The sequence below is a fragment of the Parasteatoda tepidariorum genome, chromosome 11 (genome assembly GCF_982258835.1).
Source record: "Parasteatoda tepidariorum strain Cologne lab strain chromosome 11, Ptep-v5.0, whole genome shotgun sequence".
Taxonomy (NCBI): domain Eukaryota; kingdom Metazoa; phylum Arthropoda; class Arachnida; order Araneae; family Theridiidae; genus Parasteatoda; species Parasteatoda tepidariorum.
In genome coordinates, this window is record NC_141765.1 from 6986089 (window position 1) to 7010087 (window position 23999).

The window sequence follows — 23999 nt, forward strand, 5'->3', positions numbered from 1 at the left end:
ATTGCTTCAATTTATAATTTAAAACCTATTTATTTTTAAAAAAAGAGAAAGAAATATTTAAAGGATAAAAAAACTAAAATGTTCTACTAAAATATTTGCGCGTAATTGAAAAATTTATTTTTAAAGCGACGCGTAAACGAAGGATGTTTATCATTATTTTCCTACCTAATGTACTACCGATAAAAATCGTCGTATAAATGAAAAAGATGCATAAAAGAGATGGTGCATAAGTGAGAGGTCTCTGTATTTATTTTTTCCATAATTTCGTAATCATAATTATTTTAGTAATAAGAAAAAGCTAAGGAATATCTAAACATTGTTTCGACGATTTCCTTAAAATAATATTTTAAACAACACTCTACACTAAGACAAAAAATATAGTCAAAATTACCAGAATATGATAAAACTTACTGTGTTTCTTGCTCTAATTACTGCAAGAAAATTCCGAATCAAATAATGGTGAAAAAGATCGGCACTCAAAGTGAAAGTCCGTAAGATCTAACAGTAAGATCTATTTTAATCGTAAGATCGATTTTTACTATAAGGTGTTACGGAACAAAAAATCTGATATATCGATATTTCTATATCCAATAATATTTACTGTGAAATCGCTTAATCACTGTAATTAAACCCAGATTATTTTAAAAATTACGGTTAAAAATTTCCCACTAAAAATGGATTTTGCTGTAAAATGGACTTTCCTGTTGTTGCTCGTAGGATACCAGTACTTTTAACCGTAATTTGATCCGGGATATTTTAAAGAGGATATTTTTAATATTTTAAATATTTTTTTAATTTATCTGACTTATAAGTTAAAGCTCAGAAAAATGTCCGTAAAATCTTTTTAGAATTTCTTAAGCAATTTAGCTCACATTTAGAAAAAAAAAATTTTTTTTTAAAACAATTTAGTATATAAAATATTATTATGATTTATTCTCTAGAAAATCTAAAATAAAAAAATGTGTTAAATATCTTGAGTTACTTAGTCCACATAAACCTATATTTTAAAGACATCTTCAGATTATACTTTGAAGTTTTTCTTCAGATTATATTTTGAAGATTTTCTTCAGATTCTATTCTTAAGAATATCTTAAGTTATTTGGCCCACATAAACCTAAATCTTAAGAAAATCTTAAGTTTATATTTTGAAGATTTTCTTCAGATTATTTTCTTAAGATTTTCTTCAGACAATATTCTTAAGAAAATCTTAAGAATAAGTGGGTATTCTTACAATGCGTGATAAAATTTAGTTAATGTGGTAAAATGTAGTAATATTATCATGATAGATCATGGCTTAAAAACCATTATTCGGTTACATTTACTTTTCAGTTTTGTATTTTTTTTATAAAATGTGTGGTAATAAGAATTCTAATTTTTAAAACCTAAATTTCTTGTAAACCGCTTCGATATGGACGAAAATGTTAAAAAATAAATAGTTTAAATACCATATATTTTGGTTTTATAAATCAAAATTACGTTTTTTTCATTTTTTATTTTCTTAAATAAATAAAAAAAATGGAATTTTATTACTTAACAGTACGATAATGTTACCAGAATTATTTTCTCATTATTTTATCATCTGTACTTTCTACTGAATCCAACAATACCATAGATCTTTTGTTTACAGTTATTATTACTAACAGAGTTACAGCTCTATCAGTATCAATTTAGTATCAATATTGAAATTTTTTTTTTATAAAATATAGACTCAGAAATGCTGCAAATATATAAATAAAAAAAATTAAAAAAAAAATTAAAAAGAATCCGGAAAAAAAAAGATATAATCTCTTCATCAGTTCACATGACTATATTCGTAAAAAAAATTTTTTTTTCTCCAGATTTTTATTAATTTTAATTATTTCAATTTTTAAATACATATATATATATATATATATATATATATATATATATATATATATATATATATATATATATATATATATAGTGAGACGTGTAGTTTTTGAAATTATGAAAGGATGTATGAGTGAAGGATAAAGTCTATAAACGGCTTTCTATTCATACGTGCAGGCTCTGACTTTTAAATAAGTAACCCTATGAATGATGGGATGGAAATGAATGATTTTTTCCTTTTTAGCCTTTCAATTAAATTAGTCCGTTAAGCAATTCTTTTTTATTGTTATAAATTTAATAAAATTTTCTCCATTTTTGGGTTTATAAATTAATTTCCGAATTATACATTTTTACTAATTTTTCTCACTAATATTTTACTTACTTAAAAATTTTCTTCTTCGTCGATTTTTCGATCAAATATATATTTTTTAATTTTTATTCGATTCAAGCTATAAGCACAACTCCAAATGTTTCAACCCTTCGCGAATTTTGTTAGCTGTTTAATTATTGTACTTTTAAACCTAAACCGCATTTTGCTTCACGCCGGTAAACTTGATTACTATTTTCTTTTATTTCATACTCATTTTCAACAAAATGTTTTTTGAGATATCGACACATATGAAGAATAATTTTTATCTTAGGATAATTATTCTTTATTCAGAAATATCGCATTATACCAATAGATGTGTCTTGATAACGACTATTGGTTTTCCCATTTTTAGTTTCTCTTTATATTAATTTTTATTTTATTATTTGTGTTTATATATATATATATATATATATATATATATATATATATATATATATATATATATATATATATATATATATATATATATATATATATATATATATATATATATATATATATATACTGCTCTCTTTTCTTCAGATAAATAGTTTTCTAAAATAAATTTGATATACTTTATACTTCTAAGTGTACTTTAGCACATTCCACGTGAAATGTTCAGTTATTTTAAAGCTGAGGAATTTCTCTTCGCTTATAAATTCTTTAACTCAGAAGCAAGTTTAAGAATGTAAGTAGAACTCCGAGTGTTTCATTGCATTATATCACCAGCAACATTTAGCAATTTATCATCCATGCAAACGTGCATATTTCTGAAAGCTATGTGATTTAAAAAGAATAATAATGTATCAATGCAATTTTTTCACTTACTAATTTATTTGTGACGATAAGCATACACTGTTAGAAATTTCTCCAAAAAAATGGTTAAATAGCGATTAATTAATTGGTCATTTTACCATATTCGAACCAAACAGTCAAATAGCCATAAATAAAATAATATTCAAAATGTTAACTGTAAGAAAATTATTTTATTAACTATTTTCATTCAATACGATTAGACAACTTTATCGCACCCACTTCAATGAAGCCATTAATTTCCTTGCAGCTGGGTACATAGCATAACCGAGAGGGAAGATCTGTCAATCTCGATAAAACGGGGGTTCGAGTCCCAGCTATGACATTTCTTCCTTCAACACTTTCCCTGCACTCCCCAATGTCTTTCCCTGAACTATTAAATTATGATTCTCGCATTAACGCATAAGTGACAGCTCCACAAAGCTGCTTAACACAAAAGAATCTAGTATTTTACATTGCTCACGATAGATGGCACAATCTAAATAAGCCATATTCCTCGGCTAATTTGACGAGACACAACTCAGCCTAACTCCAATATCCCAGTAAATATCATATTTACGGTTTTGAAACCATGCTACTTGAAAATTGTTGCAAAACCTTACCTGTTAAACATGTTCCTTATAAATTTTACGTTTAATGGTATGGACAGTCTGCTTCTGGTAACTTTACCGTAATTTTAGAAAGAAAATTCCAACAATGTAATTATAATTTGATTGATATATTGATTACTCTAAAGAAATATTTTTTGTTACATTTATGCAAATACATGATATTGCCTAATTCGGAAGTGGGGATTTCAAGAATGAAATTAGTTTTGCTTCTGAATCGACAGACTTTTTTAAATGATATTTTTAGTCTATTTTGCCGAAGTCTATTTTAGTAGTTCATTATTATTAGTTTATTTTTTACAGACAACTTCCAGGGAAGTTGAAACACACCGTCAGCGTTAAAATTGCATAGAAACCCATGACCAGAAATGTCCTAGTACGCTGCTAGGGGTGCTTCACTATTATGACCTATTCAAAAGCGCACTAAAAAACAATTCATGATAAGGGAGCATCTCTAGTAGCGTATGACGACTTTTCTTGGCAAAGAGATTTATTGCAATTTTAATTCACATTTATGCGAATTAAAATTTTAGTTCGTCACAATTATGCGACCCCTTGTTATAAATAAAGTTTTTGTACTTGACATTTTGACAAGAAATATACAAAAAATGTCATTAAATACAAAAGTATCTAAGATGTATTAAAAATTCTCAAGCAATAGAAAATAAAACAAAATTAGTTCTCAAGTGTAATTTTTTTTAAATAAAAACTGATGAACATATATTATGAATATTTTAACAAAAATTTCTTTATGCTTAAAATTAATACATCCGGTTTTGAAATTTCTCAAATTAAAGTTAATGTTATTTTTTCGTTCGTAGTAGCTTTTGCTAACGGTAAATTTTGTAGATTTTTATCTTTAAACTTGCAGTAGCATCACATATTGCAATCTTCTAAACAAATTCCTATCTACATTAGAAGATTAATACTTTTAAAGTAGAATCTTTCTAAAAAAATTGTGAAACTGTAAGCGTGTAAAAAAGAGGTTAAAAAATGATGTAAGCGATATGCATAATTTGTAGTTAAATGAAGTGTGCTAGGAACAGAAAATATTTCCTTAAAGTATTATTGAAATGCGTGAAAATATAATATTTTTTAAGCTGACGCAACACAGTGTGGCACATTTGATATCCAATTTTTATAATGAAATCCTTAACTTATCGAAGTGCAGAATTTTAATTTTATTTACTTATTTATGTATTTATTTATTTTGTAGAAATGGATCAGTACAGATTTTTTTTAGAATCTGGTACCAACTGAGTATTAGTTACATAAATCTGATACTTTTTTTATACCCCCCCCCCCCAGATACGCTTTAATTTTAATTTAAATACTAAATGCATTTCCTGACCAAATTATTAGACGTACTATAAGATCTTAATTATCACTTCATACTACAGTTTTATTGCTTTTACGCGATTGAAACCAGTATGCACTTGTTTACGTTCGTGTATCAATTGGTTGACATTGTAATGCAATACGTTAAAAATAAATACAAATAATATAAAAATTCTCCTGAATAAAAACCCATTACATATATGTTTAAATATAAAAGTATAGCATATAAATTAGTACAAAACATGTAATTATAAAAAACACTATAGTGCGTCTAATAATTAGGTCTAATTATTATAATTTACTATTATAATACCTGATATAATAAATATTCTATATTTATATAATATATCGTCTAATTTATCCAATCGTCGAATTTATATTATATATCGCCTATTTAACGAGTTGATACACGATCGTAAACAAGGGCAAACCGGTCTCGTCAAAACTATAAAGTTGTATAGTATCACCTGATAATTAAGATTTTACATAGACTCTTATAATGCGTCGAATAATTTGGCCACGGACAGTAGAAGAGGACAGTTATAAAAAAGATAATCACTATTTAAGATATTATTGTTTATTCTCTTAAAATGCAAGCGTAAAAATAGTTTTTTTTTCCTGATAATGAAATGGTTGTTCATTTGAAACGAATATAAAGTTTAATAATATTAAATTATTATTTACAAACATATAGTTATAAAAACTACATATTAAGCATGTTCTCAATATCATAACTAAAGTTGTAAAAATACTAGTTATAAGTACACAGATTCGAGTAGGTTATAATTATCACAAATTGAAATATTCATGGTGATTGAAAAATAATTCAAACGTGACTTGTTATTCCAGAAAAATCTTCTTCCTCTTTTTTTTTTTTTTTTTTTGAGCAGCAAGAATTACAATTTTACTTAGAAAAATACTGTTTAGAAATATTATGATTCTTTGAGTAAAAAGTCAGTTTGTGAAATATAGATGAAAAAAATATTTTTGCCATGCTTAGACAAATCATAATAAATAGAAAACATTTTTGTAAGAATAAAACATTCTGTTTTACATCATAAACACTGTTTTGCATGATTTAAGCAAGAAAAATCTTGATTCTTTGAAAAAGAATGTGAGGATTTTTCTTTTTAAATGTGTATAATTTATTATTGTCTAGATCTCATTCTTCAAATATCATTTCATTAACAATAATGTGTTTAACACACAAAGATATAAGAAAACAAAGAAAATATATAACAATTACATGGTTTAATTCATTAAAACTGCCAATATTTTTATTTTAGATTATTGCTTGATACATTTGTCGAAACTCTGGAAAATTACAGTGGCAATAAAAGCACGAACGTGTTGCCATTTCTGACTGTTAAAACCTCGCCTTTCTACATGCAACTTTGAGTACGAGTTTATGTCTTTAGATAATCAACAAAAAGCGGCAAAGAAACGAAATAATTACATATAAATATTGTTTAAAAGAGGGCAAACTCATCGCCAAGCACATTTTCAGATAATTGTGTTCCCTTCCTCATTTATTGCTTTTGGTATTAACGCTGACTTTTGCCACGTTGATTTTCCTTTAATTATTAATTACATTATGTTATCATTCATTACGTTGATAAAGAATGAATAATTCAACTTTCAGCATCTAAAATGATTATGTTCGTTTTTATAAGACGCGAAGTATTGTGTTTTTACGATTTGGCGCACTTAAATATCTGAAGGAAATGAACCCGATTATAAGAAAATATGTTAATAGTTTTCGGATGTTCTTTTTGTGTCTAGAATTTTGGTTTAATTTCCATACTGGCGTTGAGGAGAACTTATTATTTTTGCTCGAAAAACTTCATAATATTATATTATCCCTTACGTTATCCACTTACAAAAAATATTTATTTTTTACTTGATTTGACTTGTGTAAAATTTTTACACCTTCAGTGTAAAACATTTTAAAGTATCTTAGTAATAAAAATGGTAGCAACTACTTCACGCCAAAAAGGTGAAGTAGAATACAACAGGTAGTTCTAAACTCTATGCGTATCACTTGACCGGGAACCCTAGGCATTTATATGGGTAGTGAAGCACCAAGAATATTCTTTTACACTACTTAGTGTAAAGTCACTGCCACTATTTTTGGTTTTCAGTAACACTAAAATGTATAATAACATTAAGATATGGTACATATAAGAGTCAGTAAAGTTATTTTTACGGTAGAATTTAAAGTAAGAACAGTTAATTTAAGATGGATATAAAGACGAATTTGTTTTAGGCTTAAGAGAACAGAACTGAATAGAAATTAAATGTTGCATAACTATTTAATACAAACATACATAATTGAAAATTAAAATATAAATATCTTTATGACGCAACTAAAAACATTTATACATTTTGTTTCCGTAGCCTTGTAGTAGAGTACAAAACAGTAACAAACTCACTCTATTTCGTACTTGTTTGCGAACAATGTGCTGAAGATACCCAAAGAACCACAAAATCAGAGTTTCCGGAAAGAAAAAGAAATTCATAAAAGACTAGAATGCGCTTGAGTTTGGTGTATACATTCTTAAACATTGGTGTTAGGATTCAACTTCGTACTTTGAAGTGTACATGGGGAACAAAACAACAAAACATTCACTCTAATTAGTACTTGCTTACTAACAATCTGCTGCAGAAACCCAAAGTACCACAAAATCGGAGTTTTCGGAAGAAAAAAAATTCACAAAAGGCGAGAATACGCACGAGTTTGGCGTATGCTTTCCTAAATATTGGTGTTAAGATTTAACTTCACCGCTTTAAAGTGCACACGGGCACTGGATTTGTTTATAATTCGAAATGAAGCTTTCCATCAGACTATTTCGTAAATTAAGAAGAAAAAAAATGTGGACTATTACACCACCGTTTTTCCTGCATTTCTGCTGCTAACGTATGGCATTAAAATTGGACAAATCAGAAAAAAATAAGACATTTATCAGACTTTGTCTCAAAACAAAAAATTTCAAATAAGATCTTCATACATAGTGGTGCTGCAGACATGGGAAAATGAATGTGATTTAATTTGATTGGCACTTTTTAATGCTGTGTGCTGTGAAATTCTTTGAATCTAAACTCGTACTCATCTATCAAAAACATCAACTCTAACGACAACACTATATTGAGTGAAAATTGTAGCTGAATTGTGTCCGTTCTTATTTAATTTGAGATACAAAATCTAAAAGTCGAATACGTGTAAACGATAATCAGTCAAAAAATATAGAATAATGAAAAATACATTGTTTCTTTATATTATTAGGTTGAATAATTTACCTTAAATAAGTGCATTTCTTAAAGCTTTTTCTATAATAATCGACCTTAATAAGGAATAACCGTCTAAATGCAAAGTATTGTAACTCGAATACATTTCTCATGTCACGTAAAATATTAGATGACAATTACTTGTAATTTTGTATGCATCATTTGTCTTGCTTAACAAGTGTAAGTTAGACTAATGAATTGTCACCTTGTCTGATTTGCAAGTATTTTTCACAATGCTGTGCTTTCATTACAGTTTCTTTTTTTTTGTGAAGCTTAAGGTTATTCATAACAATATATTATTAGAGCAAATGCCAATTCATTTCCTGGGTTTGGTTCTTTTCAAGAAGTCTGATCTTAATTTGAAATCTCCTTGTTATTAATGACTGTTTTAAATTTTTACAACGCATTGTACAAAAGAATACTAAAAAAATTTTATGTTTCAAGCAAATATCATTATATGATTTAGGAAAATACGCTGTTCTTGTGAACTGCCTATAAGATGTTAGAGCTTTATTCGCGGTTCCTGCTTTTAATTGGAACTCGATGATCTAGCACAAAAGCACCACCAATTATACATTTTAGGTAAGAAACTATCTATTTACGATCTCATGTTTGGTATCTTGAATTTATAAAAGAAAATATTAAAAGAAAAAATGGTATCTAAAGAACCCAAGAGCACTTGATTGTCTTTTTTTAATTTAGTAATCCCCGAGTGTCCTTATGAGTTTTCTAAAATTTTATTTCAGAGCTTTAACACAATGGGAGCATCATTCGTAAAATTCCTTTTACTGTTAAGTCTATGTTTGCCTTATTATTATTCTAAATCGTATATTTCACAGTAATATTTATTATAATAATATACAGAGGTTCAGCGATTTTACAATAAATAGTAATGAAAACTTACGATGTGCAGATTTTTGTTTCATAAAATTTACAGCATGAATAGATTTTACGGTAAAAAAAGCTGGTGTGGTGAGTGCCGGTACCTCTTACCCAAATTTGATCCAGAACTTTTTACAGTGGTTACATGTTTAGCCTAAAACAATCTAGAATTTTACAGCTTAAACTAAACTAAAGTAAAACTAGGGGAGTTTGCGCATATTTCAGCACAGTAATTAAAGAAATATAGCTAATATAATGTTTTTGCATAACAAATCGTAATGATGATAATTTTTATTTTTTATGCATTTCACTATTACTTTGTTTTTCTGTTTCACTTTTAAATAACAGTTGTAATAAACCAAACAAAGCTCTTTTGATCAATATATGGGGTAAAAAAATTTTGTTAATAAGAAATGCAATCAAATCGTGAGCAATAATAGTTGCACTTCAATGAGTAATTTATTGGCTTTTGTAGGCAAATATTATAATATTCGAAGCGAATATCCCAACCTAATAATTAAAGAACCAGAATTTTAGAAGTAGAAGAAAAAAGAGAATAGTACCTAAATGAAAAAATTTAACAAAGATATATTGGTAAAATTAAAAAAAATATATATATTGGTAAAATTGAAAAAATATATATACTGAGAAACAAATAAAAAATATATATATTGAGAAAAAAATAAAAAATATATGTATTTTAAAAGTTAAAAATATGTATTGGAAAAATTAAAAAAAAATTATAAAATAGATTACACCAGCTAATGAAACACTGGTGCCGGTATAATACTAGATTCTTAATATTGCACTGAAACCAGTGTTTCATAAACCGGTATCTTATCGGTTCCAGTTAGTTACCAGATCTGATTATCATATCGACACCGATAATTCACGAGCCGGTATAAAACTGCAATTGATGCTTCAATAGTCATTCTTGATTCAGCGCTATACCATGATTAGTGTTTCATAAACTTGTCCCATACTCTATCTGTTAAAATACCAACACAAGCATTTTAGAGGAATCAGTATATACTGGCACTGATATTGTACCGTACCTAGTATTATATTGGAATTTGTGTTTTAAAAAGTGGAACAGTGTTGTTCCACTTTTGAAGCATCAATTACAGTTGCATAAAACTGTAATTGATGCTTCAATAGTCATTCTTGATTCAGCGCTATACCATGATTAGTGTTTCATAAACTTGTCCCATACTCTATCTGTTAAAATACCAACACAAGCATTTTAGAGGAATCAGTATATACTGGCACTGATATTGTACCGTACCTAGTATTATATTGGAATTTGTGTTTTAAAAAGTGGAACAGTGTTGTTCCACTTTTGAAGCATCAATTACAGTTGCATAAAACTGTAATTGATGCTTCAATAGTCATTCTTGATTCAGCGCTATACCATGATTAGTGTTTCATAAACTTGTCCCATACTCTATCTGTTAAAATACCAACACAAGCATTTTAGAGGAATCAGTATATACTGGCACTGATATTGTACCGTACCTAGTATTATATTGGAATTTGTGTTTTAAAAAGTGGAACAGTGTTGTACTGGTTCCAGTTTTGTATTGGAATGTTAGTGAACACCTCTTTATAGGGAAGTAAAACATTGATTACAATTGGGTTATGATTTGTTATGCATCTGCATGCGTTTTTTTTTATTTTTCTCGCTAACATAGATGATAATAACTGTTAATGTGGGGTTTGGATTGTAATTATGCATGCAGATAAATGTGTGTACTTGTGTGGTGAGTAGGAGGAGCCAAATTTTCGACTTTTTACCTTAAGATCAAGAAATCGTCGAGTTGTTTTGATTGGTAGTGAATCTTTATATTAACTTTGAAGTGATGCGCTTACACAAAATCGTTATCCTTGATTATTTTAAGTTTTATTGCCTGGTATAAATTTGTCTTAGAAATTCTATGCACTGCTGATTTTTTTTTCTTTAAGTTAAAGAATTGCCTAGATTTTTTTTTAAGCTATCTGCACTGATCGGGAAAATTAAAATCTTCGAATTAATTTTGAAACGATGCGCTTACGTCTGAGTGCGAGACTGTTATTTTAATTAGATTAATTTTGTTTTGAATTTAGTACAACAATGTTGAGAGTGCGTTGCACGTAATGGAGTAAATTTGTTGTGTGTGAAAAATTAAGTCTGACTGTGAAGTCTATTTTGTCTAACTACCTTGAGAAAAAAAGTATGGTCACACCTAACTACCAAAAAGCTTGATAATTTTACCGAAGTGGGTTTATTTATGAATTTGGTAAAATTAACAAAAACATGGTTCTATATAATGTAATAAAATTTGGTAAATGTGACAAAATTTAGTAATTTTTAACATAATACTTTAGAGCATGGCATAAAAAATATTTGTTTAATTTGTTTTTATTTTTACTAATTGTGTAGTAATTAGAACTATAATTTTGAAAGTCAAAATTTCCAGTAAACGGGTACAATCTGAGCCGAAAGATTACCAAATAATTGGCTTAAGTACAGTATATTTTGATTTTAATTACCATAATTATGTTTTCTTACAAAAAATCAAAGATGTACTTAAATGTCATAAATTTAAGGTAATTATTATCAGAATTTGTTTTTCCGTGTATGAAAAACCAAATTTTACTCTGTTTTCTTTTAGAATAATTTTGTAAAATATACAAATTTTACAATGAGAATAATGTTCAACTGCTAATTCAAATATTAAAATTTCATAGCTATTAACAATAACAAAATTAAACTTCGTCAAGATTTATTCTCCAAGACTATATTTTTAGATATACTGTTTATCAACTTTTCCAATAATTGAACATGGACTAGAATAACGAGTAATAAAACTCGTTATACTGAAATAATAATATTTCAGTTTAACGAATAGAGAAATATTTTCAGCATATATTTAAAGAAATATTTTCGTCATATATATTTAAAGAAACATTTTAGAGAAAAATTTTCGGCATATATTTAAAGCTGATCAATACATAAAAATATTACACGGACAGTATAACCTACCATTAGGCATCAAAATACAAATTTTAAAATAAAATTTTTTGTTCAAAACCAAATGTTCTATCTTTGGTACATTGACATTACAAGAGTTCCATTTCTTAAAGTGTGCATTTCCTTCATTTTTTATTCTTTCTCTTATTTATGAAAAATAATGATGCTGAAATAAATAAGAAGTGTTTACAATTTCTGACCATGAAGGTCTTGAAATAACATGAATTTCCCTGGAACTGGTAAGAAAGTGCTATTACAATGCTTAAAATTTAATGCACTCATTTATTCTCGCAGTAATTTTTTCTCTCTTCCATTAAAATTCCAACAATATAGAGAAAATTCTTTCTGATATGAGTTTTGTTAACAGGAAGTGTTACACATTTTTTGTATTTTTGATAACGAGAGAGTTGGAATTCAACATAAAAACGCTTTTTAAATATGTTTGTTGCAGTCATATTGAATAGGTTCTTGCTATATCTTTTTCATGATTCTTGTGATTTATATAATTTTTGAGATATATTTAATGTCATCTCCTCTGTGTTACAGAAAAGGGATTTTTCCTTTATTTTTTATAATTTGCAAATTTTGCTTCGCTGTAACATAACTAAGAAAAGCTTAACCATACTAGAAACAATAAACAAAAACGGTAATGATGACTTTTTGGCAATTATTTAATTACTGTTGTTATTTCAAGCTGAATTTTATGGCGTGGATTGCACGAACATGACCAAAGAACCTTTCATTTGGAACTTAGATGACAATTAACAATGAGTTTCCAGCCAAAAAATCTACGAATTCTAATCGTTCCAGTAATATATCTTCCCAGTAATATGTAATTTTTGACTATCGGATGGGAATTAATAAGTGTTTATAAAACAATGTCATTGTGTGTATAAAAAATTACCCAAAAGAAGCGTTTTCATTTTGAAAAGTGTCTGTACCAAAATTGTTTAGTATCATACAATAGTCATTAATATTAATTCTAGGTAATAATTATTATTTATCTGTGTAATTAAATCTAACTAATATCTATCTGTATTATTGGAAATTTTATTGTCAAACCAGCAATTAATTTTGAAGAATGAAATAACTACTGAGTTTAGTAATATCACTATTCATTTCATTTGAAAATATATTCTTTCTCTTCTTTCATTATAAATAAAATAAAAAACCTCCTGTCAAATGATAATGTTCTAAAAATGCAACATCATTAAAAACATTTTTTTAATTAATTGTTTTGTATTTATTGTCTTTAGTTACTTCTTAACAGTGTAGTTATTAAATTTCAAGCAATTTGGATAATCCTTTTTTCAAGTGAGAATATTTCGAAATAATTAATTTATGCCTCATCCATCCTAAATCATGGGACAATTGTAAACAAAAAAAACTTAAAAAAGTTAATTTAGAAAGCGTGCAACCAAATTAGATTATATTTCATACAAAAAAACTTTGAAAGTTAACTTAAAAATCTTAATATACTCTTTTGGAAAATTTACGCTAACCTTCCTCTCCCTTTTATATTGTGGTCTGTTTGCTAATAGTGAATTATTTGAAACTGTAAATTATTTTTGAGGTAAATTATTCGAAAAAACTTCTATATTAACTTTACTAGAAAGCTATGGTAGTTTTCTTTCAATATGATATGACGTCACGACTATTTCATCATCATTTTGAAATCTTTAACACTGCTTGCTAACCGATATTATACAGGTGTTAGTGTTTTCATTTGTCAAACAGATCATCCGGGTTTAGTTTATGGTGTACTTTTTTATGCTGCATTTGCTTATCATTCATGTTGATTTGTATTCTCAAGCAAGGGAATGTATTAATGACCTCAATTTATCAAAATATTTCCTCGGAGCAGTTTCCAGGAAATGGTTTTTCCAAAAGCGAATAAAATTTCGTAAATGTTCAGTATTTTTTGCAGCATTCAATTAAAATCTTTGTATAAAGATTTTATTTATATCAATTAAATGCTTATTGTTTATTCTTTATGATTGCAGTTGGTTACACGATGGCTGACATAACATATTTTTGGCTCCAAGGGCTTAAATCTGTTGGAATGTCAGGTGATGTTGAGCTTCCACAGTTCAAAGTTTTAGGACACAGACAAAGCTCAAAAGAAGTGTCACTCACGACAGGTAAGATATTTTATTTTAAAAGAGATTTTCATGGAATAAAATCTAAAGGTATGTTGTTTGAAAAAGAATTTATCTTTTGTGTCATTTAATTACTTTTGAGACATAAATCTACAATGAATGACGTGGAAGCTGATTGAAATTCAGGTATGGATATTTTTCCAAAATATTTTGATTGATGTTTCTAAATTTACTGTAAAATACATTAGTGAGCAGGTATTGTATCGTTAAGTACATAATATATTATTAATTAGGTGTTAAATAACTTCAGTATTCACTGTATGTAATATTGTATGATTTTTTTCCTCTTAAATTGGACTTTTAATATATGTTTCATTGCTGTTAACTGTAGAGGTAGTTACTTTATATATATATATATATATATATATATATATATATATATATATATATATTTGTATGTAAAAGTAAACAAATGTTACAAAATCATCACTTTCTATCTACTAAGTAATCTCATTATTTCACGAAATATATTAAAATAAAATATTCCCTTTAAATTTAAATATTTTGCGTGTGAGATATATAATAAAATATTATTCAATATGCATCATTTCCATCTTATGTTCCATTGCTAAATCGAACGGTAAGAAGCACGCCAAGAACGTTAACTAAGCTTCCTTTCTAAGATCAATCTGCAGCAGCATTTTATTAATTTTAGTTATTTTTTAAACGTTACACTGAAAGTTTTGTTTTCACGATACGTGTATACAAGTTCAATGTAATTCAGATAAAGAATTGAGATGCAATAGGATTGCCGAATAAAATATATATAATTAATTGCATACGTAAATGAAGGAAGTAAAGAAAATTGACTTTCCCTATTCAGAAATAGCCTACCACCTCAATAATTGAAATAGCAAAGAGAAAATCTTGATCGATACATGTAAACTGTTTTGATAAGTGCATGTATTGGATATAAAATGATAATTAGTTAATAAGTAATAAAAGATCATAATAACGTCGTTTAAAATATCTCGTAAAATCTGTCATCTGACTAAGAAAAACTACTTTTAAAGAATAAATTGAAAAGTATAAAGGTGCAAACAGGGTGTTCTGTTAGCACCGTCTTTAATATAAATGTTTTGAACTTCTTGTTGAAAATGAAGTTGAAATATAAGCACATTAAGGAACATGAACTATTATTTAAATAAAAGAAATATAGCGACTCAATAGAAGAGGAATGCTTAATAAAAATTATCATAACCAGTTAGAAAATCAAAGGTTTTATCTAGCAATTTCCTTCCACCTCTTCTCAGTTTTCATTGGGAAATAAACAGATTTTTTCTATCTGACATTTTTCAATTATGATTAATCAGATTTTCATACTTTTTTAATGTTGCTTAGTTTTCTAATTCGAATGCTTATATTTCGTATGTAAAAATGATGCTTAAAGCATTTAATAAGGGTTGTGAAGACGGATCATCTGGCTTTTTCAATTTTTTTTTTCGGAAGTTCATAGTTTCAACTGGAATAATACATCAGATTTTTAATAAATAATGTAATACATTTCTACAACAACCGATACAGAAGTAACTAAAAACTAATTTTAAATAGATTAAAAAATAAGATTTAGCCGAAACACAAAATACTGACAAAATCAAATATGAATTTCTGTTTTTCAAAAATATAAAATGTTACTAAATGTACTAGACAAAAAACTGGCTCATACTTAGATAATATAATTTATTTTTTTAAGGACAGTATAATAATTAAATCTTCAATAAAGTAGATTATATAATTCTTAAACTTAATATAACTGAATCTTAAGAAGTGGATTATAATCTCTTATTTCTTATAAAGACAAATCTCTATTGTTAAAATAGTCAATTTATTCTGATTTTAAATCACAAATTCATTGAATCTTCAATGGAACAATTATAAATTTAAGTAAAAATAATTTAATATAGCAACGCAACGACACTGTTAAAAATTGTGGATTTCACCAAAACACTGGTAATGAAAAGACCAGTAGTTGTAGTATGATAACCGATCAATTAAATATGCTATCAAGTAAGCTTGAAGAGATTTCGACTTAACTTAACTGTAACCTTCTTATTGGCAGATAACCGTGAAAAAATTGGCAGATAGCCTTTGAAAATATTGCGATAAAATAGGTCTTTTTTATTTTATTTTGACCACAATATGCATAATAAATATTAAGAATAATACTGCTTACTTTGTTATGTATTACTAATAAAAATGAGAGTAATTGAAAAGATATTTCAGGTTTTCCGATGATGTAAATAATATAAAAAGTTAAAAAAATCATAAGAACCAAAAAAGAAATTTTAATAAGAAAGTGAACCACAAATCATCTTAAATTAACAAATAACTTTTACCATTAATTACTTACACCAGATTTTTGTCCACACATTACTATTTAAAACAAAAAACTCAAATAAAATTAAAACGTCTACTATAAAACTTTCTTGTTTATTTAAGCTTAGATTAAAGAAAAAGCTAAAACTAGATACGAATCGTAATGTTTGAAGGCACTGATTAGACTCTAGGCCCTGACGCCGTTCTGAAAGGACCCAGTTGCAGTCCAAAGCAACTTTTTCAGACAGCTCTTCATTAAAATCATTGTTCGAAGTCTCCCTGAAAAATCAGTTAAAAGGATAACTTTGGATTTTATTCAACATTAGCTTCTGAAAGTACCACACTATTATACAACTTCGTTCCACATGATTAAAAATATTGGTACATCTAAATGAACATTCATTAATTGATAAAACATATGTTTTTTTACTGGTTAATTAGTTAGTAAAACTTATAATAAAGACTTATTAATTTATTTTAAATAAATGATCAGAATGTCTGTTATGACGCTAATAATTCCATATTTTTGAACTCTTTAGGCAAAAAACAAAGGTATAAAGCTAGATCCGAAAAGGGAATAATTTTAAATCATTATTGATTCTATAACAATTATAATATAAAGAATAAGAAATATAGATGTTAATAATAGTAGCGTATCTAAATTTAACAAATCCGACATTTATTTTAGTTTAGCTCCAAATTATGTGGCAGCATCAGGGAAGCTATGTTTTATTATAGTAAGCAAATTTCATTTTAAACTCTATTTCAAAATAAAGTACTTTTAATCTTAATTTGTATGCACTTGATATAAGCTTATTATAATAATTGCAATTGTTGCCTTCAGGATGGACAGGCAAATATGTAGTTGCTTCAAACCAAATAAATATTAATTTTATCATATATTTATTACCTTAAATAGAAATTTATTGTAAGGAAAGAAAAAAAAACTGCACTTTTTTACAATTTATGTGCAATGGACTGAACAAAAGAGACCGACTCACGCATAAATGTTAAATATCATACAGTGTCAAACATACAATTGCGATATGCGTTTGTTTGAATTCCATTAATAAATATTAAAACAAGAACGTATTGCTGTTAACATCAGATTTTTGATTAAGAAATAAGAATTCCCAATGTATATGTCATTTAAAAAAGAATTAATGTAAATTCTCATATCATATATGGAAGCATTTATTCCTTTGTTTTGATCCCATTTAAATATCACTCTCAAATTATATATTTAAAAAAATGATAAAAATGCTACTTTATATCTTCCAACACCTTCTATTGAGTAGGCATTTATCAATCTTTAATTATCATACTCCTCTAAAATTTCTAATCTTTAGATTGCTTATTCTGAATATGAGTTTGTCAGTTATGATTTCCCTTTCACATGTCATTTGAAAATTAGAATTCCCTAAATATCTGAATGATGCTCACTAAATTGAACATAATAATGATTAAATCTACATATCTGCATATGGATTATACGAAATTCGAGATATCAAAATATTTGGCATAATTAAAGTTTCATTTTATTTTGCTGTTTATTATAGGTTTTAATAGATTAAAATGAAAATATTTTTTGAGAGTTTTACATGCATCACGTTTCAGTGCTGATGGGACAGAAAATATACTTCATCACTGTTATAAAATTGACCATAAAGTAATAATAATAGTAGTTTTTTAAACAAGATTACTTTTTTTCTATGAATTTATTAAATTCAATTAGTAAATGACGGAAAATAAATAGGCGAAGAGACAGTTTTTTTATTCAAATTGTTACTAGCAGTTTTTTTTTAAAAGACTGCATCCATAATAAAAATTGATTCCAAGGAAGGCATTCGAAAAACGTTTAACTAAAATATTTTATTTTTCTCAATATAGAATCAAATCAATATAAAAGAATTCAAGAGTAATTAATATAAACTGCAGTGTTTGTTTGAATGGAAGGGGAAGAGAACTTATTTTGTTTTTATTTATATTGGATTTGTTGTTTCCAAGTATTAAGTTCATCCCTCTATAAAAGCAATTTTCCCATAAATAATACATTTTAAATACTTTAAAAATCCTAAAAATATTGTAATTCCAAGCAATTCAATACCTTTCGAAAAATTAGCACAATATTTAACCATAATATCGGTATCTTGAATTATAATATGATGTAATTTTGCAGCAATATCAATAAAATGTAAATTGTCTCAGATTTCCGCTCACGTTAAGTCGTAGTATTGTGCAGTTACCTAAAAAATTGAAAACTCGAACAAAAAAATTTTATTTTTAATTTAATTTCATTAAGTATTTACAGAAAAATGCGAAAAAATAAAAAATTAAACATACACATTGCTAGAAAGTATAGATCTCATTAAATCATTATTTTGTCCAAATTTTTTACAACTCTAATGCTGCGCTATAATTATCATCATCAATGACTCGACAGTCCAGGTAGGCTTTCTCCAGAAGTTTTTTCCAGGCCAACCTTTTTCTTGCTAGCATATTCCACTTTTTAGCTTTTAAGATCAAAAGGTATTTTTCTAGGTCAACTATCCATCTCAAACTCAGCCTACCATTCTTTCGCGTGCCAACTGGTCTGGCCTTAAAAACTCTTTTTGTGGTACGGTTTACAAAAAGAGTTTTTAATGCCATACCAGTTGGCACATGAAAAAAGGGCAGGCTGAATTTGAGATGGATGATGGATAGATCACCTGGAAAAATACCTTTTGGTCTTCAAAGTTAAAAACTGGAACACGTTGGCAAGAAAAAAATGCTGCGTTATACTGAACCATATTATTGTACATCTTAATCACACGATACTATAGTTCAACTTGAACGGAATAACAAACGTATAATTCTTAAAGTCTGCAAAATATAGTAAATACGCTTAATTTGTAACAGTGTATTAAATCGAGTAATTACTACCTAAAAAATAAAATATAATTAAAAAAGCAATAATACATATTTTTTTATTTAATTTCATTAATCAACCAAAGATGTTTGAATAGTATGAAAAATTGAAAACAATCTGCACAGTGTCAGAAATTTTAGAGAATGCTATACTATAATATTGTTCACTCTTTACCTAACCCCAATACAGTACTAAATTTAACCATATTATCATTTCTTAAACTCGATTACACGAAATTGGATGTTATTTTGAACAGAATACATGATTCACTTGTACACATGGCTTAATTTAAAATGAGATTGTAGAAATTGCATTAATACTTTTCTAATTTCTTTAAAAAAATAAATATGTTGCATAAGCGCGCTATACTATAATATTTTTCAAGCTTTCTTCAAGCTTTTATAGTTTCTTATACTCGATTATCGAGTATAGTTTCTTATACTCGATATTAACTTGAACAGAAGCATGAACCACTTGTTCATGGTTTCATTTGAAATCTTAGTGAGATTGTAGAAATTACATAACTATTTTTCTATTTTTTTTGAAGAAAATAAGTTGCAGTTGAAAAATACTTTACAAAAACCAATTTTTTTTTATTTCCTCGTGATAACTTTAAAAAATAAATTAAAAAACTAAATAATAATTACTTATATTTAAAATAATTTTTAAATGTCAATTTAAAGAGAAACATAGCAGCTTTATTTTTTAACTGATGAATATATTCCTCTGATTCATTGGGGCAATTTTTGAATTTAAACACTAATAAAATCATACTAATTAATACGTTATTTTCAGAATATAATTATGATTTCTAGGATTATTTTCGGATATTTTTATTTGATACAATGTATAAGATATTTAACTTAAATTCAGTGCTCTTATAATTATAAAAAAATTTGTTCACAAATTAAAAAAAAATAATAGAAGAACGCATCAAAACTGTGTTTCCTTAAAGCAAATCCAGGCAGAAGAAAGGATGAAGACTGTAGTTTAAAATGCGACTTTTTACGTGCAGAACCGTCAGTGAGTTAATTAACAAAATAAAGCTTAAGAGTATTAATATTTAGTTACAGGTATTTACGAAATCCTGAAATATTATAATGAGCCAAAATCTAGATAATTATATATTTAAATAATTTCACTTTCATGGAAAATATCATATTTTTAAGCATACATTGATGTATTTAGATTACAACTACATGCTGTTGTGATACTGAAATGCGCAAAATAAATTATATTATTTCGATACAATTATATTACAAATTATAAAGAAACTATATTATAATCTTTAACTATATTACAAATTTTGTTTAAACTTTAGAAGAAAAAAATCCAGTGTAAATCAGTAAGGATATGTATAATATCAGTAAGGATATGAACTCCAACGCAAATAATTCTGTCGGAGTTTAGATCATTTTTATATAATCTTTCTTTAAATCTTTTAGGTATTACTTTTAACCTTTCGTGATAACTTTCAATAGGTAATTACAAAATTAGACAATAACTAATTGTATTTAAAATAGTTTTTTATCTGCGTTTCAAATTTGAAACTGAAGTAACTAAAATTTGTTGAAAAAGCATTAAAAGGAATTAACTAAAATTAGAAAATAAAATTTGGAATTCAAAATAAAGTTTCATTAAAATAGTCTAGAGATAGTCTTCGTTTATGAAATTTAAACGACAATTTATTTCAACGCAAATTTGTTGAAATAGCCCGGGTGAAACTGAAATGAAGAAACATTTTAATTTATACAATATAACAGCTGGTGGTCAATTATTATTTGATTAAAGATGGTGCGTAGTCATGACAACAGACTCTTTAACGACCTGAAATTAGTCACTCGATTTATGCATCTCGCAATTATAGACAGATGCGAAATATATTAAAGAGAAAATAACTTTTGAACACTCTATCCGCGACAAAGTAGTTAAGTATATGGTGGGAGCAAATATTCTAATTAGACAGACTTTGTTATTGAACTAAAATGAAAAAATAAATATTTTAAAGATTTATATTATGGTTTAAAATATTTAAAACTACAGCAACGTTTCTTATAAATTATTTTTGTAAAAATCTACCCATTTCACACTTAAGCATATTTTTTACCACTATTTTAAGGTTTTGATTAAAATAAAGCTAAGTAATTAAGTTTTAAGCAACAAAAATGAACTGTAGACAATTTCTTAAATAATCTCATTGCTTAATAATGTAATTAATTTTTTGTAATTAATAAATTAAAAATAATACTTTTTATTTATTAAAAATAAATTATTATGCATTATATGGATGTTAACCATGGAAGTTAACTGACATGGATGTTAACTGACATAATTCATTGTTGGAGTTTATCTTAAGAACTGAGAAGCAATAATAACAATCGGATTCAGTGTTCAAATATTAAAAAAATTTACACGATTCAATCAACTACGATATAGTTCTGCCTGCATCTTCTACATTAAAATCGGAAACACAATTTCTTTCCCGCATTTAACGTGTTTTGTAAACAATGTTCAACAACAAAAATGATTAAATTTAATTATAAAAAGTGCCAAAAATTTAAATTATTTAATGTAAAAAAGAACTGTATTTTGGAGAATAAAATAAGAATCTTTTGAAAGGTATACAAAATCCCGATTTTGAAGGTATGCAAATTCCGAACCGTAGGGGAGAGTGGGGTCAATTGTAACATTTTTTACTTAACTATTCTTAACTAACAAAAAATCCAATATATTATTAGTATTAATTGACAGACGAGTAAAGTAGACTATCCTCTACTAGAAAAAAAAATAAATACCTGTTTTTAAATATTATTATATTAGTTATTAACAATTTTTGACAGTCGTGCAGTTGTTACAATTGTCCCCACTTACGGGGTCAATTGTAACAGTTCATAAATTCAACTAAAACATAGTTAATTATACATATTATCATAGTTGTGATATATTTTTTTATTGATCAAAATAGTAGTGATATTTTAGGAGTAAAAATAATAATGAGCAGAAACCTAAAGGGTTAAACTTTTAACTTTAAGGGGTTAAAAATTTTAATTTATGCTGTGAAAGGTGACAAATAAAATAATGCACATGCAACATAATATAAATGATATAGGAATCTATTGGTGGTTCTTAAAGAGTTAAGTAATGGTTTGTAAACATAAGATTATTTATTTTCAGCTGTTACAATCGTCCCTTTACTTATTGTTACAATTGTCCCCAAGACGCCATTTCAGCTTCATTTGCTAAAAACAATGCTAGTTAATTAGCAAAACTAATCTTTTTTTTATTGAAATGTTAATTAAAGTGTCCACTTACATATTCGGTTACTAATTTTTACTTGTTTAAACAAAATTACTTTGTTACAATATAATATTCTAATACCAAAAAAAGTACTTGCGTGGCGTGAAAATATCATTTGTGATGTAACTCTTTCAAAAGTACATAAAAATGGTTGCCATCAGGGGTGTACATGTAGATTTATTAAATACACCTTGTGCGCCACCTAGGAACCAAATCTAGAACACGACACTCGAAATTTTTGCTCTGTTACAATCGTACCCTGTTACAATTGACCCCACTCTCCCCTACTCCCAGAAATAATGTAAAATATTTTTTTCTTACTAACATATTTATTTATAACAGCAATTTCAAGACAAAAATTGCAAGTTGAGCTCCAATACTACAAGTTTCGTGAACCCACAGTTCACAGTTGTGACACTTATTGCACATTGTTAGAATTTTCCTTCTAAAATTATGGTAAAATAACCGGAATCAGTCTGTCCATCCAATAAATCGTAATGTTTATGGTAAAGAACATTTTCTATCTGTATGGTTTTGAAACTATTTACAATTAGTATGGTTAGAAAACAATGAATTCGAAACTATACGCTGTTTTTACCATTTACAACCTTCATGAAAATATTTATTTGTGATAAGCAGCTTTATGGTGCGCCATGTATGCGTGAATGAGTTATCATATTCTAATAGTCCGGGCTCCCAATCGGGGAGTGCAGGACACTGGGAACTCTTCTTGTGTTGAAGGGAGATATATTGTGGTGTCGAAGTTGTTTTATCGGTCTTTGAGATTAGCTCTCTCAGCTACAAAATGTACAATAAATGGCTTCTTAAAGTTGGTGTAATAAAATTCTGGTTGTTTAACCGTATCAAGTGAAAGAGGTTTTTAGAAAAAGCGGTTTAAGTGGTCTTTTTTTTTTTTTTTTTGGCGAAAGCGACAATTAATTTTATGGGATTTCTCATAAATAGCTCCGGCATTAATTTAGTAAAAAATACTGCATTAATTTAGTAAATTTAGACACTTTAGTTTTGAAAAGCAATACAATAATGTCTTTTTTCCGAATATAGTTCTAAAATAATTCATTTTCAGCTGATTAAAATCATCATAAGAATTATGTTTACAATTTTATATCAAAGTTTAAAGAAAAAATCCATTATTAACATGATGGAGCGATGTTAATGTTATTTT

The 23999-nt window shown here is 26.9% G+C and overlaps 1 protein-coding gene across 1 annotated transcript in view; it reads left to right on the plus strand.

Annotated features, from left to right (window-relative positions):
• LOC107450611 (gamma-aminobutyric acid receptor subunit beta) overlaps positions 1-23999 on the plus strand; it is a 410218-nt gene that overhangs the window by 255033 nt on the left and 131186 nt on the right. The window contains exon 6 of the mRNA XM_071187317.2: positions 14140-14277. Coding sequence (XP_071043418.2) covers positions 14140-14277 — 138 coding nt within the window. The remainder of the gene's footprint in view (positions 1-14139; positions 14278-23999) is intronic.